Raw genomic sequence first — 24,998 nt, 5'->3', positions numbered from 1 at the left:
GAATCCTGAACAGATTTCAGTTTCCATAACGATTTTTTTCAGCCTGGGATGGTGTAAACAAGGAAGATGAAGTACCCCACAGTATTTGTTCCAGTTTATTACCATTACATGCCCATGCTACAAATACTGGGTGTTTTTGTCTGTTGTTAGGTGGTTGCTAGGCAAGATGATAACATCATAATATTTGATCCAGAGACAAACGTTCAGGGTTTGATTTATACTTCTGTGTTAAACCTACACCACAGGTCCATCTCACCGCAACCTGATGCTTTCCAGAAACAAAGATTCAACTCATACACAACAAAAAACACAAGAATCTGAAGAAATCTAAAAGATTTCATTCCTGTATTATCCTTTTGTGTTACACATTTCGATGTTTTTTTCCTCGCTACCTAGCCTGACCTGTCTCCCCAATGTGATGTTTGTGTATTGTATGGTCTGTCATCTCGGTTGTGGGCAAAAGACCTGCAACTGACAAATAAAGGCTATCTCATCTCATAGTCTCTCATTTGAACAAAAAATGTATTTATCGTCACTTATATTCATATATGAATATACTGTTATTTGTAAAGGATTTAATAATATTTATTACGTTGTGTTTTTGAGCCTATGTGGCCATGCTGACAGGGATGTGCATTTACATTTGTTTTTGTTTTGTCATTTTTGACTGGCCTGAAAAAAGTGCCCTGATGATGATGATGATGTAATGATGGCGATTACTGGCATGAGGCCTCAGTGGTACTGACCCTCTCTCCGGGTTGACGACAATGGCCCGCGGCTTGTCGTGCTCCTCCCGCAGCACCACACCGACTCTACTGCCATCGATGCGGGTGACGTTGATGACGTTGGTGACCTCGCTGGTCCAGTAGATGAAGCGGCTGTAGATGTCGATGCTGAGATCGTACAGCTGCAGACCCTGACTGTGTCCGCCCAGAGAGCCCGACACCACTGTCATGCTCTGGAAAAACAAACCAGAAACGGGCAGTTTGAAATGTTTAATCTGTAAGAGACAAATGAAGGTTGTTTTTACTGCCCACACGCACAAAATGTCCTTTTTTTTTTTACATATTTATTTGTTTTATGTCTTTTTTTTTTTTTTTTTTTTTTTTGCCTGTCCCGTTTGGCTCTTTTGCCATCAGAATTATTGTCTAAAGGCAAAGAAAGATGCCCAACGGATTTACTTTACCAAATTGACCATCCCAGCCTTGCCATAATGGTCCATTTGATTCACCTTTTATTGTTCATTTTATTTTCACTTACTGAATACGGGACAGACTTACGCACAAAATGTCCAAAATGACACCAGCACACCAACACCCTCCATCAAGAACGACATCAAAGTGGCGACATATCGTTTGCACATGCTCACACATGGCCCTCTCCTCTCTATAGATGCTGTCACTAAGGTCGTTTGCGATGTTTATTTAGGAATGACTTGAACTCCCCCTGAGAAAACTGCAGGTTTAAGGTTTCTGTCTCATCTCTCTGTTTACGTTCAAAGTTGAAGATTCATGAAAAATGTCAAGACATTAAACTGTTGCAGTTTACTGAAACTACAATATATCCCATGATGCTCAGAGCTGATTATACAAAAAAATAATGCTTAACAAAAGCCAGATTTAGTCGTTAGCTTGTTTCTCGTAGTGGATGTAAACTGTCTCCATTTCTGTTTAAATGTGGTGAACTCATCAGGTTATGAATCGTAAATGTTAAAATTAAACTGATAATATTAAAAGGAAATAAATCTTGACTTTTCTGGGTCTGAAACAGCGCTTAAAACAGTATGAAGGTCAAATTGACTTCTGCACATTTACTACAATTATTGCAGTGAAAAATGCTCATGGGGCTCAGACGGGACCTTATTTTATATCCAGTGAGCCCGTCGTTTTCTTTTATGGCACCGGTTATCCGGTCCTTAAGTCTGACGTCCAAACTCCGCTTCAGGTCCTGAAGTCAAACGAACACTGCAGCATCACTGAGAGTTACAAACTGATTAAATTCTTTCTTCTTTGATAAAAGGATCAGTGTGCTGCTCTACCAGGGGTAACAATTAAGTGTAAAATCCAGGCATCCATGAAAACAGAATTTATCAAATTTAACAGAGTTAGAAGTTAGCAGGGAGTTGGCTCGCTAGTTTCCACCTAAACATGATATAGCATGTTCTGACAGAGTTTTGTGAAAAAATCAAAATGTACAGCTCTGCTATCACTTCCAACATAATTGAAGCCAGAAAACTAAACAGTAGTGACGTTACTAAAGTTGAGCTAGCTGGTATATAATGATGTGCTACCTGGTGGCTAGTGACACAGCTATGTTAGCATAACATAAACACAGTGAAGCTGGAGGATGAACCTTTTTCCACTCGATAAAAGTTAACGTGAGAGTTCCCGATGGTTAGAGACAAATGTAATCGCATGGCAGGATGCTGTAAACGGACCAAACTTCAGTCAGGAGAACTACTGAGATAATCCATCCACAATATGAGGTTAGTCATTAATATACTGCTGCACGGGCTGGGCTGTAGCTATATCATAAGGTTTTAAAAACTGTGCTTTAAAATGAGTAGTGGTACACAGTGATCACTGACTTTTTTTTCTTTTTTCTTTTTAGGGGCTTATTTAGATTAAATAGAACAACATACAAAACATTAAAACATGTTAAAAACAAAACAGCCTTAATAAACAGCAGTTTGGACCCAGAAGCAGGGTTCATACCCCGTCACTTAAAGACCGGATTCATGTGTGTGTGCGGTGATTGGAGTATTTGTAGCGAACTTATGGTAGTGGTTACTCAACATTAGCAACACACCTATATTTGAATCTCTTTCATGTGAATGTAGGAGACAAATTTAAGTTTCTTATAGAAACAGACTCTCCAACTGTCCAAAAACACTTTCAGTTCCTGTGGCAGTTTTGATCTGACTGTTAACTAAAACCACCAGAATCTGGATTTTCTCCCCAGGGACCGGCAGTGGTTCCAGTTTTTCTAATGGATGCAGTACCTGGTTCCCGTCCTCCTGAGCACGGCGGATGACATTTTGCTTTGAGTCGATCCAGTACAGCTGCTTGTCCAGTGGGTCGTAGTCGATGGCGCGGACGTTCCTCAGGTTGTGGATGGGCAGGATGATGTCAGGGCTCTGCTGCTCATCAATCACCATGCGGTTGATCGCTGTCTTCTGGCTGAAGAGCAGGAAGGATGTGGGAGCTGAAAGACAGAAACACGTCAGACAGAATTCTTAGAGCTTCTGTGGGGCAGAAACAGTAAACAAAGATAACTCAAGCTATCAAGCTCAAACTTCAGCTGAGTCTGAGATGTCCCATAAAGGCCACCATACAGAAGTCAAAGATGACGCTTGCCGTTTCAGTTATTTTATTTCTCTCTCAATCTAGGTGTCAAAATAACTCTGCATGATGTTTGTATACATGCAGGGGTGTAAGCGTCTTCTCACCGCTGCAGGTCTTGTTGTCATAGTTGAGGGAGAAGTGGGCGGGGCAGCCGCAGACGAAGCTGCTGACAGGGACAGCAAGGCAGAGGTGGGAGCAGTGACCGTTGGTGGAGGCACAGGCGTTCCAGCCGCCCTGTCTGGACGAGTGAAACACCAGGATGTCCATGACGTAATCCAGGTGACCTTGGATGACAGTGCGGTTCTGCCCGCTGGACTTGTTGGCACGCTCAATGCTGCGCTGGCTCCAGTCTGTCCAATAGATGTAGTCTTGATACTGGGTGAGACCGAACGGGTGAGGGAGGTCGTCGGCAATCACCTCACGGTCGAGACCTAAAGGGGACGAAGAAGTAAAAACTTTGATGCTTTCTATCGTTTATGTCACACAACACGAAGTGCGCTCTGCTACTCTAACATGAGCTGAATGGTTAGGTTGGCAGTTATGAGGTTGAGAGATTACCCAGCATGTTGGAGGACTCGATCAACGTTGTGTCCAGGTCGGTCCAGTACAGGCGGCGCTCTGCGTAGTCGATGGTGAGTCCATTGGCTCGCCCCACATCGGCCACCAGCGTGATCCGTCCTGTCCCGTCCATGGCCGCTCGGTCGATCTTTGGCTTCCCCCCCCACTCTGTCCAGTACATGTACCTGCAGAGAGGAGACAGGTCAGCACAAACCACACCCACCATCATGACCTGCAGACCGCTTCATGCGGTTCTCACCCTTCGGCCGGATCCAGAGCCAGAGCTCGGGGACTGTCCAGATCCTTCCAGACCAGAACCTGCCGGTGCTGCCCGTCCAGTTTGGCTACCTCAATGCGGTTCGTGCCAGTGTCAGCCCAGTACAGGTTCTTTCCCAGCCAGTCCACCGCCATCCCCTCCGGATAATCCAGACCAAATTCCACCACGTGCTCCAGAGCGCTGCCGTTCATGAAGGCCCGGCTGATGGTCTGCACAGGTCAAAGGTCAAAGTAAAGACTGGATAAACAACAGCAGTTCACAATAGGCCTGGGTATCCTCACTGATTTCTAGAATTGATTTGATTTGATTAGATTTTGACTCAGACAGTCAGAAATATCATCATTTATCAGTACTGAGACTTGAAAGACTTCATCAGAGGTGTGAGCATCACAGCAGATGCCTTTGTGTCAAAGTAAATGAGGATAAAACACAGAAAATCATGAAGGAGATTTTCCTGGCCTGGCTTTTTATAGCAGATAACCTTAAAAATATTCTGCTGTAGATCATGATGGAAGCAAAACAGCAAAAGTAAGAGGGAATTTATGACAATGTTCATCAAATGTGAAGTGTAGTTTTGATCTTCTTTTGCTGCTGGTTCAGTGAATTTTGGTTGGAGAATGACAAAACCTGCAGCTTCAGAATCAGTGAGCTGTCTTTTTTTGCACCGATGGCGTGTCCATGTACATGCCGTCAGGTGAGAAAGCCGACATCTCACACATTCTGATGCGCAGGGTCCGAGCTTTTTGTTTACATCTTTGTGTGGAATTCGTTTACCTGCTCTCATTTGCCGTTTTAGCTGTTTGGTGGTTGTTGAAATCGTTTTGTGAGCTTTAACCTCAAATTCTCGCGTTTCTGGCAAATACATTTATATTTAGAAAATGATTCAGGATTTAATGAATCGATAGAGCTTTATTCACGCTAAAATTTATTTTTGAAACCCACCCCTAGTTCACAACCAAGGTTCTGCTCACACCAGGAAGTGTTAGAGAGAAAGAAGAAAAAAAACTAACAGAAGAAAAGATTCAGACGACGTGAGGAAGAAAGAAAAAAAAAAACAAAAAAAACAAAACTGAGAACGACTAAAAACAAGTATGTGAAAATGAGTCCCACCTTCAGAGTGATGTCGGTCCAGTAGATGCGATTGTCGGTGACGTCAAAGTCGAGTGCTGAAGCCTCCTTGACACCAGTGAGCGGGATGGCAACATTGTTGCTGTTGGTCTCCAGGGAGATCCGGCGGATGTCTGTGTGACGAGAGAAGAGCAGGAAGGCCTCGGGGACGATGCAGGTCTTCATGTCGGCAATAAGCTCCAGGCCGATGGGACAGCCACATTGCACGCCCTGAGGCTTGTACAGACAGAGGTGACTGCAGCCGCCATTATCATCCGCACACGGGTTCGTACCTGAGCATGTGAAGCAGAAAGTTAGCATCTGGGGAGAAAATGGGGAGGTTTATTTGCTGCAGACCAGACCATCATCAGCTGGACTCACCAAAAGCTTCATGTACATTCGTGGCCTTGAGGCCCATGAGGTCGGGTAGCTGGTCGATGATGAATTCTCTCACTGCGGTGCGTTTGTGCACGCACTCGATGCTGCGCCGCTGCCAGTCTGTCCAATAGATGTAGTCTCCAAGCAGGGTGAAGCCAAAGATGTGAGGAAGCTTGTCCTCCACCAGCACCCGTCGCCCCGTCCCATCCATGTTCATCACCTGAAAACACAAGGTAAGAAATTATAGTCTGAAGGAGAAGGAAGACATCAGGGGAAGAGGAAAAGCATAATAAAGAGGAAATATAAAGGAAGAGTATGAAAACAAAGCCAATAAGTGGAAAAATGGAATAAGTACATAAAGACAAAGAGGAAGAAGTGAGAATAAAAAGAGGAAGCCAACCTCCAAATCAGAAGATAAGAAAGAGTAAAGAATAAAATGAAGATATAAACAAAATAAGGAGAAGATAAAAAGGAGGAAGAAAAATGGGGATAAAATTAAAAAAATTAATTGTTATGGTTTGAATAAGAGTTTGATGTTTGCTGTATTAAAAGTGCTGACACCAGCAGGAAGAGTTTATAAACCTGCTTCCAATGCAGGTTGCCGCATTTCCAGTATGTTTAAACCAGCATCAAACTATAAACTGAAAGTCCATGCAGTCGCCAAGTTCCTGTAAAACAAAGGGATGAGCAGAGAACAGACCAGGTCCCATCACAGAACATTTCCTCTAGCCAGTGCTGCACAGATGGGGGGTTGGGCAGACTCACTGTGGATACAGAGCATGCTCATAAGGGCTCAGGCGTCCTGGCAGCACATCGCAGAGCCACTAATTAGAAGCAACAGCCGGAGCAAACAAACAACAGCAGCATATGGGTGCCACATTTCCTCCTCTTCTTCTTCTTCTGCTCACACACAAAATTTGACATCTCACTTCGACAAATACCAGGACAGAGTGCTGTAAAGACCCACTCCACGGGACACAAGCACAGAAAAACTCACACATGAAGCTGCAATCGATTAAAACAAAGACTGAATTGACGTTACAGCCTCCACACACTGACGCACCATCAGAGGAGCTCCAACACACCTCCATCAGCACCACCAAACATGATGCATAAGGACTGAGTCACTGCAGAAACCATGTGGACCCTCAACACCGCTCATTTAACCATTAATTACACTTAGCCAACAACCTAAACGACTTTATTACTTTTAGCTTAACATTTCAACCATCTGTGACTTTAATGATTCATCTGTTCATGTATACATAAATATTTTTAACTTTTTAATAATAACAATAATAATAACTTTATTTATAAAGTGCTTTCAAACAAAGTGCTGTACAGCTATTTGAAAATAAAAAGATATACACTAAGCCACTTGTCTTTAGCTCCTGACTAGCTTACTTTAAGCTAGTCATTTGTTAAATTAGATAAATTAAACTTTTTATCCAGCACGTTTAACATTCAAAAGCCAACTATATGCTACTATTAGTTAAATATTTATGTTCGACTGTTTCTAATTGTTTCTCTTTTAAATCACCAATTCAACCTGCATACTCATAACTTAGCTGTTTCAAGTGTCTATCCTTCAGCTAAATATTTTATCAGAGAAAATTTAACTTAACCCAGTTATTGTTTTTTTTAATATCATTAAACTTCTGAGCTGTACGTGCAGGTTAATGCAGTTTTTCCTGTATTCTCTTATATACACTGTTAAAAGTTCTTTGTGTAACTAAACCATGAAAAATAAAAGCTTTACATTTTCATGAGCCAGCAGACCAAAGCACAAAGAGTAAAGTGAGAGGAAGAAAAACAAAACATCGAACCCAAGACTCATTTTTAAAGGCAATTCTTTTAACTGCAGCAGTGTTGGTGAAACAGGCGAACACATGAAGAGGAGTTCACCTCGATAAGATCATTTCTGAAACATGCAGGGAGGCTCAAAGTGTCAACAGAGACAAATATGTGAGGAATTTGCAGAAAAGAAAAAACAGTGAGGCCTGTAATCTGTATAGCGTCCTTCCACCTATCAGTGCAGCGTGGAGCAATGCGATTCGCTGCTCCCAGAACAGCCCCTGCGTGGCCGGCTGCCATCTTTCAAAAACATCTCCACACACTGGGCCTCGGAGGAACGTGGTGTATAAATATAAGACGAAGTTTCCATCCTCAGCCCGACGGCCTCAGCCAAAAGGTCTCCGCTGGTTTGGGAGTTGAGACCGCAGCGCGGCGACGGTTTCAGATTCTGGGTCTATTCTAAACAGAGCCGACCGCAGCTGGAGCGCAGGCCGCAATCGGAACCAGATGTGGGATCTCACCGCAAAAACTGGGTCCTCGGAGAAACCCGGGGGGGGGGGGGCAGAGGCCCCTCTGCCGGGGCACTGCCAGGCATCAACATGATCTCTGAGGGGGGGGGGGTTTAAGAAGGGGTTCAGGTGGGGTCAGATGAAAACCAGAGATATAAAATCAGCTACAAACATGACAGCATGGCGTGAGGATGCAAACCGCAGAGAGAAAGAGATCAGACTTTTACTTTCAGACCCAGCTGGACGGTCGACACCGAGCACAGCTGCCATGAGCACAAAGTTTCACAGCTCTGCGACGAACAGAGAGCTGAAGAGACCGTCCAGTTGCAACGTTTCCTCTCACAGGAAAAAAAACAAAACAATAAAACATCAGCAAACCTTCAGGAGGCCATTTGAAAATAAAACTGTAAACCATTTTAATGTTCATTGTTCACTCTAGTCACTAGAGTGAACAATGAAAAACATTCAGAGCATAAAAAAAAGCACTAGAATCTAGTGCTTTTTTTATGCTCTGAATATTTTTAGTAGAAAATAACGTCAGCACCAGATTATTTAAAAGGGCAATCAGTGAACGTTATTCTGAACGTTATATATTTGCTTGTACTGTTCCTTGAACGAGTCGCTCACCGTCACAAGTTTAGGGTGATTTCATGTTCAGTTCAGCTGTGGTGGTTTGAATATTGGGCTATTACCAAAAATCTGGCTTAATGGCAGAATCTGAAGTTAGATTTTTTTTTTGACAGGTTGAAATTACTGAAATTTTTAATTTCTATAAATTTATAATGATGCTTCAAACAAAACCCAAAAAACAGCCCAAAATGAGTGTTGAGTCAGGAGAAGAACGACTTCACTGTCATTTTATGTTCAGATCTACAACATCACAAACAGGAATCATAATTTCACAATAACTGAAATATTTATTCAACTGTTTAACCTGAAGTCCATGTTCCTCATGTTTTACCTGTGCCTGCATGTAAAGCACCATTACCACCAACAGAAAGCAGTAATGTACCTAACAGCTGTTTACCAGCTAAGATTAACCAACAGAACAAAAGCACTGCTAACTACAAGGCTGGATTGATCTAACAGTCCATAGTCAATATCCTTGTCTTTCACATATTTGCTTGACATGCCTGCCTCCAACACAGATTATTTTACATACAGGACAGCTGGTGGTGTTTCGAGTGGCCCTATAAGAAGACTTGAAGCTCTGTGCTGACAAAAACTAAAAGAACCTGTGTGAAAACTGTTCCCACCACCCTGTTTAAAATTGACAAAAGATTGAAATCATAAAGGTTGACTTTTAAGAATAGCAGATCAGAGAACCATCAGGACACCAAGACTAAAGAATTCTGAGCATCAAAGTAAAATCTGGAGCTCAAACACAAACCTCGATCTTGTCCGTCTTGGCGTCTCCCCAGTAGATTTTGCGTTCTTCGTAGTCGAGTGCGAGGCCGTTGGGCCAACCCAAAGACGTGTTCACCATCACCACTCTCTCCATCCCATCGAGGTCGGCCCGCTCGATCTTCGGCACATCACCCCAGTCGGTCCAGTACATGTACCTGAAAAACAGGAGGGGAAAAAAACTTTAACCTGACCTTGTTGGTTTAAAGGAGTCAAACACCTGAACTTCTACAAAGAACGTTTTAAAATGATTTCACAGAATTAAACTCTGAAGTTTTGTTTGCAATAACTCCAAATATGAGATTCAGATCTTTGAAATCTTTGATTGAAGCCTCATCTGAGAATTTTTAAAATCCTGACATATGCTTATAAATATTTTGTGCCTTTATTCAGATCACAAAACTCTCTCCTTTATTTTCTTCCAGATGTTAGACTCACCCAGCCACGGGGTCTAGAACGATGGCTCTGGGCTCATCCAGGTCCTCGGAGATCAGGATCTTGCGCATGGTACCATTGAGCCGGGTCACCTCGATGCGGTCAGTCCCAGTGTCGGTCCAGTAGAGGTTCCGAGCGATCCAGTCGACGGCGATGCCGTCAGGGTGGTCCACTTGAGATGTGACCACGAACTGAGCGTCACTGCCATCCAGAAGGGAGCGGCGGATGGCCTTCACATCGTCATCGGTCCAGTAGACGTATCCCTCCACCGGGTCATAATCGATGGCAATGGCGTGACGGATGTTGTCCACCTGCAGGATGATGTCAGTGAAGTCTGGCATGTCAAGAGAGATTCGCCTCAGGTCAGTTCGCCGGGCGAGCAGCAGCATCTCCGTCGCACCTGAGGAGGAACACATAGGTTAGAAACAGGGTCAGAACATCATCACTCAAAGTTTTTTTTACAATTACATTACTGCATCACCTTTAAAAAGATGCCGATTCAAAGTAATGAAGATATCACAGCATTAGAGTTTCACCTAGGCTAGTACAGTATTCATAAAAATTGAGATCAGCAATTATCAACATACTTACTGATAATTTTATAGACCATCTATGGTGTCGTAATAATAACACATTACAGTGGCAGCCTGAACCATTTTTCCATCTCAGCTTTCAACAAGTATGAAGCCGTTTGGTAATCCGCCCACAGCTGAAAATATGACCCATACAAAATTTATCCACTCTGGACCAAGTTTAGACCTCGAATACTGCAGAGAACTAAAACTAAGTGTGATCATTTTGGTCTTGAGTAAAACTGAAATGTAAAAACTGTCCAGTGAAAATCTTTAGCCTTGTTTGAGACCATTATGTCTGCCTTCTTTAAAGTTAAAAGAAATGTAAAAGATATTTGAAGGTTTTGATATCTTACATATAAAGAGCAGTGTAAACCCTGAAGGGGAATTACTGCAGGTCTGAATCCACCTGGTGAAGATTTTCTTTCTGTTAGCACACAGCTAATTAAAAACATGCACAGCAGAAATGAACCCTGGGGCTCTGTGTGAAGGACTTTTACTCGCAGTCCTGATATAACACCTGACTTCATTTCTTTAACATTCAGAGAAGTAACAAACATCGACCCTTCAGCTCACCCCCCTTGGCTGAAATGGTTAAACCCCAGCAGTGAAAGGGGGCATTGTCTGCAGGGAAATCATGTGATCCCGTCTCTCACAAAGGCCTCCCCGCCTTCAAAACTCCCATTGCTCTACAGGCGAGGGTTACTGAACCCGAAAATGTAAACAAAAGGAGGCAGAGGGCGGGGAAACGTCGGGCTGCAGTTCAAATGGCCGGCCCCGCTCATGGAGGCGGATTACCATAGCAACAACAGGTCAGCCCAGCACCACCTTCTGCTTGTACATGACTACGATGAAGAAGAGAAGGAGGAGGAGGTGGAGAGTGGGAGCGAGCACATTATCAGGAGTTTTTAAATTAGGGGAAAAGCTAATGAGGTTTGGCACCAGAAAATCTGCCGGCTTCTCTTCAAGCAGGAACAAAAAGCTCAAACACACTAATGAATCCAATCTGCGTGCTCGGCCTGGATCCTTGTAAACAGTTATACAAGCTCGCATTTTGTGCTTTTTCCCTTTTTTCTGGGTGAAAATAAAAGATAATCTGCATGCATCGACGTTGCTCACTGACGCAATTCAGGAAATATTTGGACTCTTTTTCGGTTTCCATTCGAGTGTTTCTGAAGCCAAAATGCACATTTTGCGAGTTTAATCTGACTCTCTGGATTATATAGACCTAAATATACACCAACCACCTCATTAGGAACACCTTTGCAATCTAAGGTAGCTGAGCTCTAGCACAATTTCTTTGTCCTTATGTTTGTCTGCAGTTTTTGTTTTATTATTAGTCAAAGTCCAACTTTTGACTTTACTATTAAACCCAGACTAAAATGCTTCAGGTAAAAGACAAACAAAGAAACAAACAACAACAAAAAAACAAAACCCTGAAAAACAACGGCTAAAAATTGACAGATTGCGTCAGGAACCGACAGACAATGAAGGCGGAGAGCGTTCTTACCGTCTCTGCAGGTCTTGCCGTCCTCCAGCAGTTGGACCCCAGTGGGGCAGGCACAGCGATAGAAAGGCCTGACAGGTGAGAGGAGGCAGAGGTGGGAGCATCCTCCATTGTTCAGGGAGCAAGGAGTATTCACTGCTGCCACGAAAGGAAAAAAAACAAGAAAAAAAAAATCCAGTTACCTTCAAGTTACAGCCTCAAAACTGCACTTTACCCTCAGCACGACCCTCAGGAAATCATTCATATGTTCCAGATGACAGCTCTTACATCAGACACTAAAGGATAAACATCAGGCAGAGAACTGTGTGTTTGGGTGGTCTGCATGTCGCTACAGTGACATAACACAAGCAATTGTTTGGCATTTGTAATCATTTAAAAGTAAAAATGTGTTTTTCATTTTGAATACGTAAAAAGTCCACTTTTAAAAAAAACAAACAAACAAGAAATTGACATATAGAGACCTCGCTTGTTTTAAATTATCTTTTTATGTTTTAATAAGATCATCTTCACTGAAAATAGTTTTAATGACTCTAACAAGGTTCCTGTGCACTTTTCAACAACAAATCAAGGACTTTTTAGGAACAAAACAGAAATCTAAACAGCATTTTCACAGTACAGTGATACCAAATCTGTGCTTGGCTTTTTAATTAGTGCCACATGTTCTCAGTGAGGAAACTTTGCTGTTGTTTGGCTTGAATTAACACGGCCAAGCTATTGTTTGCACAAACCACAACACCTCGTTGGGGTTTTTAAAGGATTTTCTAGAGCTTTTTTTTTTTTTCCTGTGAATAATTTAACCCCAAGTATAAAAATACACAAGACGAGGAATCTGACTGTGTTTCAGATTCTTTATCAGAGAGCCAACAAAAACATTTGTGCATAAATCCGATGAGGTTTGCTGCAGCTGGAGCTTCACAGACTCCACATGTTGGATATTCTCACATCTGGTTGGAAGGATGTGCCTCTGTTCAACACCTGAAGGGCTCTGTGCTCTCCACAGCCTGAAAGAGGACTGTCTGATCACAGATGAGGACAAGTGAAGACCGAGGAAACATGCAGCTGTTAAACACATCTGCAGAGAGGCCTGGTTTGTTCTTTTCAAAGCTCAGATTCTTACCCGAGTGAGTCAGTGAACATGTCGGAGGGGATGAAACTGTCTGGACTCACCGGTGGGTTGTCTCTTGGTGCTGAAGACGTGGATGTCCATGGGAGAGAAGATGTTGGAGTGGACAACACGCTGGCCACCTCCTGTCTGCTTTCTGCATGAGTGGATGGAGTGGGTGGTCCAGTCAGTCCAGAAGAGCGTGTCCTCAAACAGAGTGAGGGCAAACGGGTGAGGCAGCTCACCTTTAACCACCACCTCCCTGAAAACACACAGCATGTTACGGTTTTGAAAAAACTCATCACCCAGCTTCAAAAACCCTAAAGGTGGCGCTGCATATACCTGAAGGAGCCGTCCAGGTTGGAGCGGTGGATGAAGCTGTGCTTGGCGTCGGCCCAGTACAGTTTCTGCTGGCTGTAGTCCAGCGTCAACCCGTTGGGCCAGTAGATCTCCTTATCGATGATCATGGAGCGATTTGTCCCGTCCATGCCCGCCCGCTCAATCTTTGGGATCTCGCCCCAATCAGTCCAGTACATGAAGCTGAAGACACAGAAAAACGACCATCACAAAGACACGAAACACTAATCACTCCACACTAAACAGCGTGCCCACACATTGAGAGACAAGTGAAATTCACACATGCACCTCATCGTTTTCCACAAACTACTGCAGAACCAGCACAGCTCTCAGCTGTGCAGTAAAAGATGGGTTTTTACACACAGCAACATAACCTACAAGTTTTGACTTTTTCATTTTAAACCATCATTTTCATGAAATGCATTACATCATTCTCCACTGCTGTGCGCAAACTACTGGCTGTTATCTGTTATTAATCTGTGCAGGGTTTCTAAATAAACTACAGGAACATCTCAGCTGCAGATAAATGCTATTATCTAGAAACCACCGAGGATACGTCCTTCAGAGGTTTTATTGTAAATATCTGGTAGTGCGGCTGAGTGAACACAGACTCTTGGGAGTGGAGCTCACATAAACAGAATGATGGATGCTGGATGTCCCTGAAACATTTGGATGTGTGATCTCTGTCAGCAGGCCTGAAGGCCTGTAGAAACCACAGTTTGCAGGCAGGGGGCTGGTATTTGATTTCCAGCCTCAGACATACAAACACAGAATATTCTTCATCAGTCCAAATAAGCTGAACTTTTTCCACTCTCTCTCTTTCGTAAAGCCTCAATATGATGAAAAAGGGATACCCAGGGGTGACACCATGTACCAAATCTAAATATACTACCGTAATTGTCGGGCTATAAGCCGCTACTTTTTGCACAAGCTTTGAACCCTGCGGCTTTTAGTCAGGTGCGGCTTTTCTATAGATTGTCCATGATTTTTGTCATATCGTAAGACGATTTGTTTTGTTTGTTCCGCTGTTGTACGGCACTACGTTGCCTGGCGGAAGGATCGGGGTTCAAGAGTGGTATGTTGGTCACATGTCCATCCGCCAGGCAACATAGTGCCGTACAAGTAGCGCGAAAAACAAACTTCAAAGTAGCGCTACGCGTTCAGCGGGAGGCGTGGATGATGAGCGGCGATAAACTTGCGAAAAGCAAGTTGTGCTCAACTCTACCGGTGGATTCTGACAGCGTGGAAAAGTGTGCAAACATCCACGATCACCAACGGATTTCGAAGGGCTGGACTGCTGCATGATGAAGAGGAGGACACCGCCACGGCCCTTCAGAGGGTGTTCGACTCCGACACTGACAATGACAATGAGGATTTCTTTGGTTTTGAAAGTGACAACGAAGGAAAGAAGCTGAGAGTGGATGACGAAGCCATCCTGAGCCTGTTCGTTTCCGACACTGGAGAAGAGGACTTTGGTGGTTTTAGTGCGCAGGAAGATGGTGGTGAATGACTGACTTTTCTTCTTGTTAAAGCTGTGTCTCTGCACCTGAGCCTAAAAGGTAGTCTGAATCTATTTTTCTGGTGTGCTGTAGGTTACTGTTATGTACTACATTTGTTACTCATTTATGAAGCACAGCACATGTGCAAATATGTACCCATAACTTGATTTTCAAAATATTAATAAAAGGGGTGTGTCTCCAAACAGCCATCTCTTTCCTGACAATTCGCTTTGTGCATATTCTCTTACATATGATAAGTCAATATTGAAACACCTGCGGCTTTTAGTCAGGTGCGGCTAATGTATGTACAAAACAGGATTTTCCCCTGATTTTAGCTTGTGCGGCTAATATTCAGGTGCGCTTTGTAGTCCGGGAAATACGGTACTTTTTAGAAAGTTTCTGGTAATATAATATAATGCAGTGTGTGATTGTGTCCTCTGTTATTTTTAGGTAGCTGTTGTCATCGTTAAAGTTTTCCACTGTTTTTACTGCTTGTCAGGTTTAGTCCAGGTCGACTCACCTATGACCAATGTTGGGCTGAAGATTGAGATCAGATGAACTCTACCACAGCCGATTAAATCACGAACAATACCATCAAACCCTGATTAAACGGTTTCTTTTTTTGAATAATCAGTGTTTTTTTGTGGTTTCAGGCTGCTTTGTGAAAGAAAAACTGTTTTAATGTGCTCTCCCAGAGTCCAACAGCTCTAAAAACCATGTCTTCCTCACATGAAGCACACATGTGGAGGTGTTATGAGGAAGGCGGGCTTCCTGCTGTGCAGCTAATTCTCCTCTTTGTTTGCCTTAATTACCATCACAGCTGGACAGCCTCTTTTTCCTCTACCCAGATCCCACACCTCAATCTCAAACCACCTCCCCCCACAGCCCAGGCAGGGATGGAGAGCAGAACAGACCCCTTTATCCCTAGACTCAGGGCCAAACTGAAATCGAACATCAGCAGATCCAAAGAGGCTGATGGAAAACTCACAGCTGGAGTTAGAACCTCTGAAGTTTGAAAACTGTAACCGGATCCTGAAAGTCTTCACAGAGGAAGCTCACTCAGACGTTACTTTGAGTTTGTGAGAAGCTCAATTTTCCAGGAAACAAATTGTAGGTGTGAGTGATCGTATAGCAAAGGGGCTGTGATAAGAAAAAGCTAGAACAAAGCCGAAAGAAAGGAAAGTGGGATTATTCTTGCGGCTTCATATTTATTCCTGGAACCTCTGGTTGCCTCCAACACCCTGTTGACCAATTTCTATGTGATGGACTTGTGTATAGTACAGTGTACAGTACTTACAGTGCATATATTCACACTTTGATGTGATTTAATTGACTGAAAGATGAAAAGAAGCCCACTGATCACACACTAGCCTAGCTGATTTTTCACCCTCAGCTTTAAGGCTTATACATTAATTCCCATCAATTAACTGGATATTTGGGATAACACTTTCACTGTGAGTCAGTCTGATGAGTAAACTGACACACAGGTGAGCCATAAAAGGAAAGTACCGTCACATCCTGTAACTTCATGTTTCTGAATGAAAAACTGACCCAAAAACGGAGCTGCTGGGCCTCTCCACGTAATCCCATTCAGACAAGACAAAAGCTTGAACTGATAGCCTGCCCAGCAGCCTTTAAACGCAGCAGCTGGTTGGGTTTCACTGCGAACAAAGCAAAGCAAAGCGGCCAGATGAGCCGTTGGCTGTGACAGGCCGGCACCGAAGGGTTTCAGTATCTCTTCAAATGAAGAGCTGTGTCCTGAGACGGCACGAGCAGCAGCAGCAGCAGAAGCAGCAGGTAGGACTTCAGAGCTCTGAAACATTCAGGGTGTGTTTTTCCCTCCCTGAACAATGAGGCCCCGGCCAGGCAGAGAGGGGAGAGAAAAGCTGCAGTGAAATGCCGAGCACACAACACATCCCCTCACCACAAGAGCTGCATTGTGTTTGGTACCTGATGCATTAATCATCCCGGTTGAACCGAGTCCAGCTCTGCGTTCCACTGTGGATTTGAAGAACCAGTTTTCCTCAAAGACTGTGTTGCTGCAACACAATGAACCCGACTGCAGAAACACTCGCTACTTCACTTCACCAGAGAAACTTTATTACAAACACTAAAAATGTCCCTCTTTGAAGCTTCTTACAAGCAGCTGTGAACTGAATTCCTGCAGGGTACAGTTTTTAGCATTACAGAGTAGCAAAGACAACTGCAACATCTTCAGACTGTAAGGAAGTCAATCTTTAATGCCCAAAAACTGTAAATAAAAGACGGATGCAGGTAGAATAACATTGCCAGGTAAAGCGTTTCAAGAATATCACCAAAGCTGGAGCCCAGACGTCTTGCGCCCTTTTCTTCGATGCGAACTTTTTTTCTTTTTTTTTTTCAAAAAACAAAAGGACCCGCCTGTCGCCTGTCTGACTTGTTTAAAGATGAGATGATGGTTTCAAATCCTCTTTGAGGGGCTTCAGACTGGGGTGTAAAAGCACAAAACTGAAATAAGAGTTATAAGAGAGAGATATATAATAAGAGAATAAGAGTTCCTTGGAAAGTTCACATTTATTCTCTGGAAGTCAAAGTTCTGCATTTCTTAGAAATACAGATCATCTGATGGAGGAACTATGAATTGACTATGTGCACGAGACAATGCTAACTTCCTGGTTTGAGACCGGATGTGGGGTTGTGCATTTCCGGTAGCTTTACTTTGCGGTCAATCGCTACTGCGAAGATATACTCCAAAATCATGTCCAAAACTCGAAAACGGAAAGATTGCGTTAAGTTACAAAGAGCAGAAGGTGGGAACACTCACCGCTGTTGTGTCATAAAAAAATCTAATGATCAACTTTGACGTTTAAAGCGTTTAGATCGATCAGTTGTTTACATCACTCAACACAAGCAGAACTGCATCACTGCAGCAGAAGACACATCGTCCACATTCAGAAGCACATCTCTGTATAGTCACTGGTCTTATGATTTAAACAGGCAAATGTTCAGCATTCAAACTACAGGTGAAGAATAGTCAAACCAGATGTTTCCCCAGTTATGTCGATATCAGCTAGTCAAGTACACACCTACACAGCATGTTAACAAACCGTGAAAAAAGCCTCACAAAAAATGAATGATTGCTGGTAACGGTTTCTATACATTAGTATTTACGAAGGGTATGTTGTGACTTACCTTCAAAATTACAGTGGTCCCTCGCTATAACGCGGTTCACCTTTCACCTCGCTGTTTCACGGATTTTTTTAGTGCAAGTTTGCACGTTTTTTTACGTCACATTGTGTCCTGATCGCTGCAGACGATCTCCTCCGTGACGTCTCTCCTGTACAGTACAGAATCGCTGCATCGATCGCTAGCAGTGTGACTCTGAAGTGCAGTACTGTATGTCCACCAAACGTTTTGCACCGTCAAAAAATAAATTTGGCTACTTGATTTCACCTATCGCTGGTTATTTTTAGAACATAACACCCGCGATAAACGAGGGACAGCTGAGAAATATAACATTTGAATCCCTTTTCTCTTTTGCTCTGAGGCGCGGGGGAAAAATATCGACAAGTCGATGAACATCATTTACAGATATATTGGGTAAATGCCCAAGACATCTAGAGAAATGTAAATCGCTGCTTGATTCATTTGCTCAACTTGTTTTGGACCGTAAACCAGGCGCGAATAGGACACCGGAAACAAAGCTCCCCACAGGAGGTTCCGCACCGGAAGTAGCATATGCTAACGTGCACATAGTCAATAGAGAAAAAGGTTATACAACTTGATTCACTTCCTTTTCGTTACCAAAAACTAGTTCAAGGTTAGGCAACAGTTTTAAAGTGCTTCTCAGGAAAATTACAGATGAAACAACAAACAAGTCCAGCTACAATCCAACACCATCCACTTCAAAATTACAGTGTGTACAACATCATTTAGCATTTGCCTCATGACATTAACATACAGAAACAGCTTTCTAAGGCATCAGCTAACTAATGTCTTCTAGGCTTTAAACTGAGATAGAATCACAGATAAATAAGTATCTCAAAGAGCCTTTTGGTTCCTTGGAAACTTTCCATCTTTAGTCTATGGAAGTACAAGATCTGACTTTTTCCTGCTTTAGAAACAAAGGTCACTGTGCTGGAGGACATGTTTAAACCCAAGCAGGTTTCTGGAACTTTATTCTTTTTTTTTTTATACTTGACACCAAAATCTAGTTCAAGTTTAAGTATTGCTTTGGACCACAAACTAAAACTGCCTCAGGGGAAACTTAAATATGGGCCAATGAACAATTCCAGCTGAAGTTTAAAAGCTTCTACCTTAATATTTTGTTGGTGTTGTCATGAACTGGTACTGTCACAAAATTGGGGATAAAACAAGTCCAACTAGAACCTAAAATGGTCCACTGAACTTTAGTGCAGCCCTCATCCTTAACACATCCAACTTTTAGTTCCTTGGAAACTTCCCAAACTTCAAGCTGCTTGAGACGTCATCATGTTAGGAAGTTTAAAGAAGGTTTCCCAGACTTTATTCTGTCCTTAGCCAAAAACTAAAAGATGTACAAGTCCAGCTAGATTTTAATGTGTCAGTTCGTATTTTGGCACAAGATAACTCGACAACAGGTTTTAATGCATCTTTGCATACCTTCAGACTGAGGCAGAAATACCGATAACAAAGAGCTGAAGGTTTGCTGGAACATTCCTAAACTGCGGTCCGAGGAAATGAAAGTTCTGGCAATTTGGGGTGCTTTAGGGGGGGGGGGGGGAATCATAGAGGTTGCTTAAAAGACGTTGGAAAATTAAAAGATCCTGGAACACTTCATATTCTTTAAATCTTCAGAATTACTATAATCATTTTTATAATGCAGTCATCAGCCCATCACATGTGGAGGGAGTTTATCTGTCCACAAGCTCACGGCTGAGGGGTCTACCTCCTCTCTGCAGAAACAACATTTTCTCCCCTCATCCATGACTGAGTGGAGCTGGCGTGTTGCTGCTGCAGTACCTTCGTCTGGCTTAGTAACCACTGGAAAAACAAAACAGCTGCTGCGGCAACAATGGGCCTTTGTGAAACGCACGCAACCAAACAAAACAAGAGAAAACAGGGACGACTGCACTGGAGAAGGAGCCCCAGAGCGCGCTGCTGCCGAGCTAATGAGACGCACAGTGGGGACTGCGGCTGATTAAATCAGAAGCTGCTGTCGTTGTTTTACTGGAGCGTAATCACAGCTTTGTTCAACACTGCTCTTCATCCTGCCAAGTGTTCCTCACTCATGTTGGGAGCGTCATCAATCAGATCACATCCATGTTTAACATTTAAAACACGTTTCCTCCATGTTTCAGCCTCTGTCTGGACCAAATTCTGCCGCTTTCTCTCAAAACACAAGACAGTAAAGCTGAAAAAACGAGCTTCAGTTGATCCTCACTTCCTCTGATTAAATGTTTGTTTGTCTGCACTTGGCCATATTTTTTATGTTCACAAGACGTGGACAAAAATAGAACATCTGCATACACTAGCTTGGCTCAAAGATTCAGTCGGTGTGTGCTGTCATTTACCTGTTTTTAACCTGGCATTGGTTATCAAATCTTGACATGATCAGTTTTCTCAACATGTGGCTGTCTGTGTTCACAGCAGCAGAAAGAGGATGAAGGAAAATATTCAGCTTTAGTCACAAAACCAGCCGATTACCATCTGTGAACGAGGTGTACAGACTTTTAAATAATCACCTGTCCTGTTCACTGGATTCTGCAATAGTCTTTTATAAATTACTCTGGGTTTTAAACATGCTGGGTAACCTTTTCCCAGATTAAATGCTTTTGATATTCAATGTTTGAACAGACTGTAGCATAACTTAAAAACTGAGATGTTCCTTGACTCTCTGGAGGCCTCAAACAGCCTGCAGACTTTTATGTGAAAGACTCTGGATGAATTTAAAATCCAAAGGATGCCTCTCCTCTACTGCTAGCATCATCAGTGAGCAACACTAGCTAACCTCAGAAACGTAGGTCTCTAAACATTAGCGAGTGAAGAGCTCTGAGCACAACAAACTTCACTCATGGTCAGAACTAACAGTCAGCACGTGGGTCGTTACAGTAACGGCCGGTTAGCTGTAACTGGGTGGCACAGCATGTTTCTGACACTGTTAGCTTCATCATATCCAGGTCATCTTCCCTAACATTACTCTGAAGCTCAGGTACACAGTGTAAACTCTGCGCTGAAGAATCTTGAAATGCTCTGACACCGCTGAAAATAAACAGATGAACACTCGTAGTTTTCTGTTAATATCCAGGTGAGGCTTCGGAGCCAAAGGCAAAGTGAACAGTTGTTGGCAGAGTACTCCAATAACCCGGTTTCATCAGACAAACAACTCAAAAACAAACCAGACAAAAACAAGAGTGGAGCTCAGAGTGAAGTATCAGAGAGGGATCAGCCTCCTGCATGTGCCAGCGGCTCGGCGAGACTTTTATCTCCAACACAGCGGTGGATCAAACAGCGAGCGGGAAGAGTTTCCATGAATAGAAACCCAAGAGAGAAGAGAAGGGAAGACGGTGAGAGGCAGCGCGACGGGCCCGGATTTAAATAAAACTAATGAATACATTACAGGCCTCTTTTATCTGCACCCTAATGGATTTACATCGTAATCCAACCTCTCCCAAGAGGAAGACGCTGGCAGCACTGGGAGAGGGAAAGAGATGATGAAGGACAGGAAGAGGAGTGAGTGCTGGCCATGACAGTGTCGAGGCCGCGAGCTTTGGCGATGAATTAGGATCAGCAGGTGGAAGATGCTCAGGCAGAAACATCAAACTTCAGGAACACAGGAGAGTTTGAAAGAGCCGTAAAACCCATTTTAACAATTTAAATCAATAAAAATCACCTTTCAAGCAAGAAACTGCTAATTGTCGTCTGTTTTAGACTAAAGTGGGAATTATTTCCAAACAAGCTTTTGTTAAATAATTTTTATTATTTTCTATTTTTATTAAATTCTGCAGTAAACTCACAGGCACATCACCCTGAAGACCACAGTCTGTGTCCCGTTTGGACCTTTGTGTTTTACACTTCATCTTTTTGTACTTCCACTTTCAGTTGCTGGTTAGGTTTAGGAAAGGCTTGTGGTTTGGGTTTAGGCCACAGTTGTAATCTTGTACATTGCAAAATGAGACGGTCCAAGGGCAACAGCCCCGTCTCACCGACGCCAACGCAGGACACTTTGTGGGTAAATGAAACTTTCAGAAAACTACATTATTTCACACCCTGGGAGTAGCAGAGTCCTTCCTGGCTCAAATGGGGCTCTGATGCTTAACATATTTAACAGAAATCTGCTTCTTCCTGCCACGACTGACTACCTGATAAACAAAATGTCGATTACATTTAAGCAAATAACTATACAATTAACAAATCAGCAGTGCCAAAAATAGAAATACACAGGAAAAAAAACTCACATCCACCAGTTTTTAAATGATCCTTAAAAAGAAAAAGAAGAAAAAGTGTCCCGACAAAAGGTTTGCACACTACTAATCTTTCCCACCATTTACAACAATGTCTAAAAGTGCAGTATGAAGAGTGTGTGAAACTGCGTGCTGTATACCAGAGCGCAAAGTCTTCCCAGCCTCTTGCCTGGAAACAAACCATCTTGCAAAACTCATATACTCGTGCTGTGCCATACGAGAGAAAAAGTAAGAAGTAGGATGACTAAAGCAGGGGCCTATCATATCGCTAAAGACAAGGTCGCCATCCCATTTTTTGCACAAAGTACTAGATGATATACATCTACAGCTGTATGTTAATAAAAGTCCCTTTGTGATATCTGGGACACGTAGCTCTCAGGGCTCTAGAGTGCAACCAATTTGGTTTGATCACACATGGGACCTAATTTCTCAATGGTGCAACTAAAAAAAATAAAAATAATAATAATAAAAATCCTAGTTGCGACCAGGCATTCGAGTAAAAATAAATAAATAAATAAATAAAAAATTCTGTCTCCGTGTGTGTTCAACAACAGCCACAGATTATGCACATATTGTGGTCTAAACCAATCAGAGATAGTCAGGGGAGACCTCTCTGATTGGCCGTGGTCCACATATCCTGTCAGCCAGTGCAGGGGGATAGACAGAGGTGACTAGGTGCTGCAGGTTTTGTCACTCTCCAGCAAAAATTCACTGAACCAGCAACAAAAGATCCAAACTACACTTCACATTTGATAAACATCGTCATCAATTCCCTCTTACTTTTGCCGTTTTGCTTCCACCATGATAAAGCTCACACTTCCTGCACAGCTCTCTCTCTCTCTCACTTCAAGAACAGTTTCCCATCTCAAATCTCCGTTTTCTGCATTATTTGTTCGCTTATTACCCACTAGTCTAACGTTTACAGCAATGTTTGCTGCTGGGTTTTTTTCCTTCCCAAAAATGACCTCTGACAAGAAAGCCTCAATTCTGCTGTTCAATGCAGAAGAAATGTAAACTTTTTAAAATGAAGCTAAATTGCAAAACTCTCAGCTGTGTCTCTAATAAAGCCTATGTAACTTTGCTTTGGTTTACTTCAGCAAAATCAGGTAATGTTCAAAGTTCATGCTTTTCTTCCGTTTTTGTTCTACTGCACTTTCAAGACAGTTACCTGCTATAAAAGCCATGCTAGGAAAATCTCCTTCATGTTTATCTGTGTTTTATCCTCAGTTACTTTGACAAAGAGGCATCTGCTGTGATGCTTACACTTCTGATGAAGTCTCACAAGTGTCAGTACTGATCAGTGATCAGAATTATAATATTTGTGACTCAAAACTGAATCGAATTGAACAGGGAATCGAATCGGGGACCGAATCGAATTGGGATCTTGTGAATCAGAATCGAATGGATTATAGAAATCAGTGACGATACCCAGCCCTAGTGAGTAGCCTAGGCCCGAGAGAAGTGGATGTAGCTGTGGGTAATAAGAAAAGATGAAAAGAAAGATTGATAACTTTTTTGTGAAGTAAAGCCTGATCCATCTGAAATTCATAGCCAGTCCTCTGACACGGAGCCATAAACCTCTCAGGTTATGTCTAACACTGGTCCGGAGACGGCATCAGATAATGAGCCACAAACGATCGACTCCGAGCCAGAGCGCACTGAAAGTAAAAGGGGGAAAGTGTATACATTTCAAAGACAGTGGCTTGAGCAGTTTCCCTGGCTAAGATAGAGTAAAGCTGAGAATATGATGCACTGCATTTACTATCGTGAGTGTGGAAAGACCATGGCCAGCAATACTGCATTTGTGACTTTGAATTGAAATACTTAAAAAACACAGTGTATCCAGAAAACACATTATATGTCACGATAAATGCACTGCCCAACTGTCCCCCTCTCTCCACTGCCTTTCAGGGGCAGGCAGCAGCAAGCAGTTCATTAAGTTTAACATTGCCAAAGCACTTTAAGCACAAGCACTTTTTCAATAGCTTATCTTTCCTGTAGAACTGCGCTCCAAATAAAGAAATTTGTTTTGACAAGATTCTTAGTTAATCATTTACAAATCAATCTTGTCTGTATGGACAGCAATTTAAAAAAAAAAAAAAAAAAGTGAACATGTGAAAGTGCAATGTTAAGCGATGCAGCTGAAAAATTTGGGTGCGCCTAACTCTTGTGCTGGTGCACATAAGAAAAGAAAAAAAAAGTTAGGCGCACCAGCGCAACCATGGCAATAGTTAGTCTAGAGCCCTGGGTTTGACTAAGAACTGTCTTTTTAACCCTTACATATGGGGTAAAAAATATATATATACATATATCGAGATACATAATAAGGTTGGGCAACTATTGACGATAGGCTGACGATAGCCTCAGCCTATGGTCGATCACAGTTTTGACTATGTTAAAAAAAAAAAAAAAAAAAGAGAACGAAACATTTTAATTAAATAAAAAACCACAATGGTGAGGAGGGAAAAAAAAGAGCAACTGGCATATTTTTTTCCACTATACAGTGGTCCTTCGTTTATAGCAGGAGTTACATTCTAAAAATAACCCGCGATAGGTGAAATCCAAGAAGTAGCCAACTTTCTACAGCAGTGGTCCCCAACCCCCGGTTCGTAAGTCGTTTGGTACCGGGCCGCGAGAGTTGAGGCTCAGGTGTGAAATGTATGGTTTTCAGGGTTTTTATCGGTTTTCAGCGTTATTTTGTTATCGTTTACTCGGTTTTCCTTGGTCTTTTCAT

General features: G+C 42.6%; 1 protein-coding gene across 4 annotated transcripts in view; it reads right to left on the bottom strand.

The window, feature by feature from the left end:
* Positions 1–24,998, bottom strand: part of lrp6 (low density lipoprotein receptor-related protein 6) — a 47,450-nt gene that overhangs the window by 7,449 nt on the left and 15,003 nt on the right. For 2 of the 4 annotated variants that reach the window (XM_085387714.1, XM_085387717.1), the window contains exons 3-14: positions 13,330–13,527; positions 13,053–13,249; positions 11,889–12,023; positions 9,810–10,206; positions 9,358–9,529; positions 5,668–5,884; positions 5,290–5,579; positions 4,162–4,388; positions 3,903–4,087; positions 3,449–3,775; positions 3,002–3,204; positions 747–958 (exon numbers count right to left, since the gene is read on the bottom strand). In XM_085387714.1, the coding sequence (XP_085243840.1) occupies positions 747–958; positions 3,002–3,204; positions 3,449–3,775; positions 3,903–4,087; positions 4,162–4,388; positions 5,290–5,579; positions 5,668–5,884; positions 9,358–9,529; positions 9,810–10,206; positions 11,889–12,023; positions 13,053–13,249; positions 13,330–13,527 (2,760 nt within the window). The remainder of the gene's footprint in view (positions 1–746; positions 959–3,001; positions 3,205–3,448; positions 3,776–3,902; positions 4,088–4,161; positions 4,389–5,289; positions 5,580–5,667; positions 5,885–9,357; positions 9,530–9,809; positions 10,207–11,888; positions 12,024–13,052; positions 13,250–13,329; positions 13,528–24,998) is intronic. The other 2 variants (XM_085387716.1, XM_085387718.1) reach the window with 1 other exon arrangement.

This window comes from Rhamphochromis longiceps, linkage group LG17 (assembly GCF_057381845.1).
Source record: "Rhamphochromis longiceps isolate RC_006_pf linkage group LG17, R_longiceps_female_GT1.1, whole genome shotgun sequence".
In the NCBI taxonomy this organism is placed as follows: domain Eukaryota; kingdom Metazoa; phylum Chordata; class Actinopteri; order Cichliformes; family Cichlidae; genus Rhamphochromis; species Rhamphochromis longiceps.
Note: the sequence above shows the minus strand (reverse complement) of the source record. Positions and strands in the feature narration are given on the sequence as shown.